The 6,364-nt window shown below is 29.7% G+C and overlaps 1 protein-coding gene across 2 annotated transcripts in view; it reads right to left on the minus strand.

Annotated features, from left to right (window-relative positions):
• Positions 1-226: 226 nt before the first annotated feature.
• The window catches only part of LOC108768693 (Kv channel-interacting protein 1), a 155,790-nt gene continuing 149,652 nt past the window's right edge, over positions 227-6,364 (minus strand). For both annotated transcript variants that reach the window (XM_018519222.1, XM_018519220.1), the window contains one exon: positions 227-559. In XM_018519222.1, the coding sequence (XP_018374724.1) occupies positions 449-559 (111 nt within the window). In that variant the 3' untranslated portion in view covers positions 227-448. The remainder of the gene's footprint in view (positions 560-6,364) is intronic.

Raw genomic sequence — 6,364 nt, forward strand, 5'->3', positions numbered from 1 at the left:
TTTGCAGATTCTGATATCTAATCCTATAAACATCCTATCTCAGGGAAGAGGGAGGCAGCACATCAATCAAATATTCGCTTAGGTTTCGTTTCTATCACAAAACAACCATTTTTGTAATTTTTTGGTACGTCTAAGTCACAAATTTCGAGTTGAAACACTCCGTTTATATATACTCTTCTTTTACTCTTTTTCATAATAATCTTTTCTTGCATATCTAGAAATTCCGCTGAGTAGATTTTGTTGAGCTAATGCGCAAAGTGACGCAATGTCGTCTCTTAAAACAATCAATTCTGAAAAATCGCATATCAGTCGCTCCAGGACGACGGGACACATTTTGAAGAATTTTTTCCTCTCTGGTCCAAGGAGTTAAGGTACAACATTGAGCGATTTATTTCCTAATCGAGTGATCCCTTCAAGTCCATGGTATGTATCGTGGAAGCGGTGAGTGTCAGAAGGCAGTGTCTAGAGCAGCCATGCTGGTTGAGATATCCGGATCTGCTCGACAAGCTTCCAAAAACTCGGATAGCGTCACTACACCATCTCTGTTGCCGTCCATTTTCTGAAATAAAATTAATTAATAACGTTAAATGATTCTATCAATTAAATATTAGAAATAGATCTGTCTAAATAAACGAGAAACATTTTGTATCATAATTTATAATATACAAGAAATACACCTTCTATTTTATTATATATATAAAGTAATTTATGTAAATAATTTATTATTAACATTTTTAATGTAATAAATTATAATGTAACCATAAAAATTGTAATATTAGATCTGCTTTGTATCAACTGCATATCGGTTTTAATACTCAATAAACATTGTAACGTAACCGTAATGAAACATTGTGTCAAAAAGTTAATATTATGGGTAAAATGTTATAACGGTATTATGAAGACTTTTTATAGAAAGGTACGAAAATCCGCTTTTGAATCTCTCTTTGTTTTGCATCATGGTTGGTCACGGATATCCGGAATCTCATATCTCCTAATTCTAACATGATTGACTGAACCATGAATGAATGGAATTACTATGAAGCTTAAACTCAGAAAAAAAGCACCACGTTGACCTAGATTGGAAAACTACTACTGACGTATATCCTAAGACGGTCTACGACGAAAAAGCAAGTAGACGTCTTCTCACACTTCCGCATTTCTACGACGATATGCCGACGTAAATGTATGCGTCACTTAAAGTAGAACTGATGTAAAACTGATCGACCACGGTTGCATTCGAAGTCTGTTTCTACTGCGTCGCGAGTTACAGATATTTTTCAATATCGTTATTTTGTACAATGTAAAACTAACTTATTATTTCAACTATAGTTTTAAAAAAACCGCTTTTTACAAGTTGCTGGAAAACAATCGGAAAAATTCTCGTTTTTTCCGAAAAATTGGTTTTTTTTGGAAAAATTGCTGTTCTTGCAATATATATAACATGCTATTTTTTAATGTTCTTCATCAAATTAATGTGATCCAGAAAGTTATGTAATCTTATTTTTATTAAAATTTTTATTTTTTCTTCTATTTTTCTAGTAAAATCTAATCTAACCTTCATATGGTGCATAGCAAAGCATTAAGTACACGACTGCGCATTGTACTGCGCAAGTGGTTACTATAGATACATCACGTAGATCGGTTAGATTAAAAAATTTATTATTCTTTTCATTCTAACTTTATGTGATTCGTCTTAATCTGCACATTACAAAATGTATTAGATTTTGTTTAAATTAGGTATAAAAAAGATTACAATTAATTCTCATATTTTATAATATTATTAAAATAAGATACTTCGTTTAAGCATTGAAATTAATATTGAGCTAACTTTTATATTTACGTTTACAATACTACATCACTTGATGTGAAATTTATTTATTATTAAACAAACTAATTTAGAAACAAATGTAATCTTAACAACTAGTCTGAAGAGTAATTTAAATTAACATATAACATTGTACATATAACATTGTATGCTTCGTATGTTTTATTGAATACATTATGGGACCTCAATTCTGTTAACTTATCTAAATTATCCCGCTATGTACCCTATACGCAATTATTTTCTTTACAAAAAGAATCGCGAGAGCAAACGTGGCAGATTTTACGAGTACGCGAGAATTTTTCCAAAATGAATTTTTCTACCCTTGGAAAAAAAACCGAAAAAATCCGCGGAAAAATTGGAAAAATTCGGTTTTTTTCCGATCCTTTAAAACTATAATTTCAACATTGTTTAATTACATTTCTTCTATTAAAATAATCACAAAATATTTTAAATTTATAAAAAAAAAATTGTTTTTCAACCTCACTCTTTCGAATATAGGAAACCGTTAATAATTATATGAACGAACATAGTTTAATTAACAGTGCGGTCTTTGTATATTTATTCAAATATATTCAACTAGAAGTGCAGGCATTATCGAGCATTGATTATCTGCAATTCGTAGCAATCTATTAGATGGAGTTAATTTACGGAACAAATACTATCGAAAGTCGAGGCTGGTATTTCAAGTCATGTTACGTGCATGTACGATCATTTAGATTGTACAATGGTAAATCGGCCATTGGCAGGTGCGACTCGCAAAATTATTATTGCTCTCACACTGCGAAACAAATAGCTCGTATGCGTGAGTGGAGCCTGATGTCATGTACTGTTGGATAGGATTAATTGGTATCACGACTTACTACAAGCCAAATCGTGCATTATCGTAGCCTTGTAATTATATTATAATCAACGATAATTACCGGAAATATGGGGAACATATAGGATTGTGCGGACATTTAGGTAAACCGACAGTATAATAGGATTTTATTACAGAATCTGTTATTCATCAATTCGATATGTTATCAGTTATAAAGATCATTCACTTTTCGTTGTGAACATATATCCTCAAATCATTCATTCTAAAAGACAATATTACTTGTCTCGTGCTTGCTATATACATTATAATATAAGTTGTTGTAAATTTGTAAATTTGTAAATTAATAAATTCCAGAAACAAATAACGGTTAAGAATCAGTTCTTCTGATAATTTTTAACGATCACAATTTTTTTAATTTTTGTAAAATATATATAACAATAATTAAACTTGCAAATTTTTATATCTCATATTTTATTTTTTCTTTTATCTTCTATGTCTCTTGTTCGCGAGTGACGTAACATGGAAACGATTCAATCATAAAACCAAAAATTGGCAAGGTAGCCCATTTTTCGGGAATGAGAAGTACTGGAGAGCTGGCTGCGCAGTTTCCAGAAACAATGGGACGGATTTAATCGTTATCTAGAATGAACGATGCTCGAATAAAGCTCGTTTTTAATTAGTGCTACGACTAACGCAGGTATTCTGCGACGTTCGTTACCTCCGCTTTCCTTGTGATTAATAAGTATTAGTTTGATCGAAACAAATGATTTTATGAAAAATTAAGAATGGATTACTACATTATTATACAAAGGATAAAAAATAATATAATTCATAAAATATACATATAGATATATAATATGAATTATGTAATTATATAATTAGGAACTGATAAATAGATTTATATGAAGGAATTTTTTTGGAAGAATATTAATTACGAGACTAAAATTTTTTGATATTTATCGATAAAGAGTACTATACATATATATTATGTATGATTGTTATGGATTTGATAACATAAAAAAATTAAAAAAACGAAGAAATGCGTAAGTATTTATGTACTTGATCCAGATTTTTAAACAATTGTGCATAACTATGCTTGATACATCTCTAAAGAAGTTATCTAAGAAGAATATTGATGGAATCTTACACAAAACCGCAAAGAACGGGAGTTTTCACCGCTTTTCTACGAGCACATTGAAAATCTTCGTAAGCGTTCAAAGCCATTGTGCCGCGGTTAGAAGTTTATAAAGTGTCCACCGGTCCATTTTTCATTTCTAGCTTGTATTCATGGCTTGGGGTTACCTTTAATAGTGCTTTATCGTTATCCTGAAAGGATCTCTAGAAGACCAAAAACTCAGACACACTGTATGTTTTACAACAAGTCTATTAATTATTTGACTTAGGGAACTTCATTAAAGCTTACTTCATATAAAAAAAATTTAGATGAAAAAGATTTGTGACAAAGCTTATACATTATTATACATATATATTTCATTGAGAGTTATATAAGCGTTTTTCAATAATATATCCCCAAAAATTTTTAAAGTTTGAATATAATAATAAACACTAATTTATAATAATAAATAATAATTAACAATATTATGTAATTTTATGAAACGCATATATTATGTAATTTATGCCTAAATTTTAGTATTTGTATTAAGTCACTATATGATGTCACAAAAATGGCTCCTTTTTTACACAATTCTCACAATCAGTATAATTAAAAAAGATCTTTACGCGACACCAAACGTACATTTGGGAAAAGCTATTCGATTAATGTTTTCACGTTCACTCTATTTGTTTTTCTACCCTCGCGATCTGCTTGAAGCGGTGATTCGTCAAAGTGATAGACAAGTAAGATATACAAAAAATTGAAAGGAAAACAGAAGAAAAATATAAATTTAAAGTAAAAATATTTGAAGTTGCATTCACAAGTAAGACAAGTATTTGTATCATACTATAAAAAGAAAAAAACGTTTAATAAAGAATACAAGAGGATAAAGAGGAGGAGGAGAGGGAGAGAGAGTATAAATGAAAAAAATTAATCAGAGCTTAGTAAAGTAGGTCCATAAATAATATATCTGTAATATGAGACTGCGTCACATCGGTTAATCAAATTTGTAAATCAATACGATATATATTATGTGGTTATGTCGGTATAGCATACGTTTTCTCTATCTCTTTTTTCTTTTATTTATTTTTGAAGTGTGAATTATGAATCCCTTGTGTAATTTCGTTTATAATCTCATTATCGCATTCACTATTGGTCGAGAGTACTTCACTTTAATATCGTACGTGGTGAAATAAAACTTTTCCCATTTTGTACATTCATTTTCTTTTTTGTGCTTTACGTGACGCAATTCCGTCTGTTGTTATATTTCATCTTATTTCTGCATCTTGATTTCATTTGCTACATTATATTTCTTTGTCGAATAGTTTTTTTTCTTTAACGAGACAAACTTCAAAGTACCTATTCGTATCGCGAGATAAAAAGATGCCTGAAAAATTGTTCGACTGTTGAAGAAAAGTCTTGTCTTGCACCACATTCTTCAAGCTTTTTAGCGAAAGTCCTGGATCGATTTATCTACGTACAAACGCTAATGTCCGAAAAAGGAAACGTAGAATGTCTACAACACACATCTGAGCTACACGATATATTCCATTTTTTCGTTTACAAACGGAACATCATTGCAAGTTGCATATTCGACAAATAGTGTGTATGCGTTATATATATGTTATATATATATTGTATATATATGTATATAGATGTATTATTACTGAGAAATTTATTTAATTTACACGTATTGATGAATAAGTTCGTATTTATAAATATATATATTTGCGCATTTTTAGTATCATGTACGTGCGCAAATGTAATATGACAATTTTATCATTCTCTGCATGCATCACGGTATGACGTGACAATAGGGCATTGAAGAGGATCATTCATGTAACAGATGTTATTGATATTATGACAATAAAGTTTAACCGCAAGTAACATCTGTTCACAGAAATTTAGATAGTTTCCAGTTTCGTGGACGTTTCAGTTTATGGTGAATCGCAGAATTGATTGCAAACTACAAACTAATGAATTACATCATGCGAATCAAAGGTTCTAACTACAGAATATTGGCAGATATCCAGGAATAACATTTAATCCGATAGTGAACGGCGACCAATAGTTTCTATTACTATTATCAAATTGTTTGTAGTTCAACAATGATAAACTATATATACATGATATCAATTAAATGGTGTTATAGTATAAAACGCAGGATATTTTAATTTTCAAAGAATATTATGATTTTTAAGTAAAACGTACGTGTAAATATAAACAAATTTTCCTTGCTATTAAAATATATGTGTACGAATAAGAATCCGACTATATTTTTGTACATTACACTGTTATAAATTTAGAATAATTTTTAATACAAAAAAGGAAACAACTGTTTTAAACATATTCGAATTCAACGAAATATAATTTCGCCGAATTGGAATATGCCGCTAGAAAAATGTCATCAGGTTGAATTTTTAAAATATAGTATATTATTTTTAAGATATATATGTATATATTAAAAAATAATACGTTTTATATATATATATATATACATACATACACATATATACATATACAGGGTGGACCATCTGAAGTGATCCAGTCAAATATCTCGAAAACTAGTAGGGATAGAGAAAAATGTTTCGTATGAAAAGTTTAGGGT

This window comes from Trachymyrmex cornetzi, unplaced genomic scaffold (genome assembly GCF_001594075.2).
Source record: "Trachymyrmex cornetzi isolate Tcor2-1 unplaced genomic scaffold, Tcor1.1 scaffold82, whole genome shotgun sequence".
Classification (NCBI taxonomy): domain Eukaryota; kingdom Metazoa; phylum Arthropoda; class Insecta; order Hymenoptera; family Formicidae; genus Trachymyrmex; species Trachymyrmex cornetzi.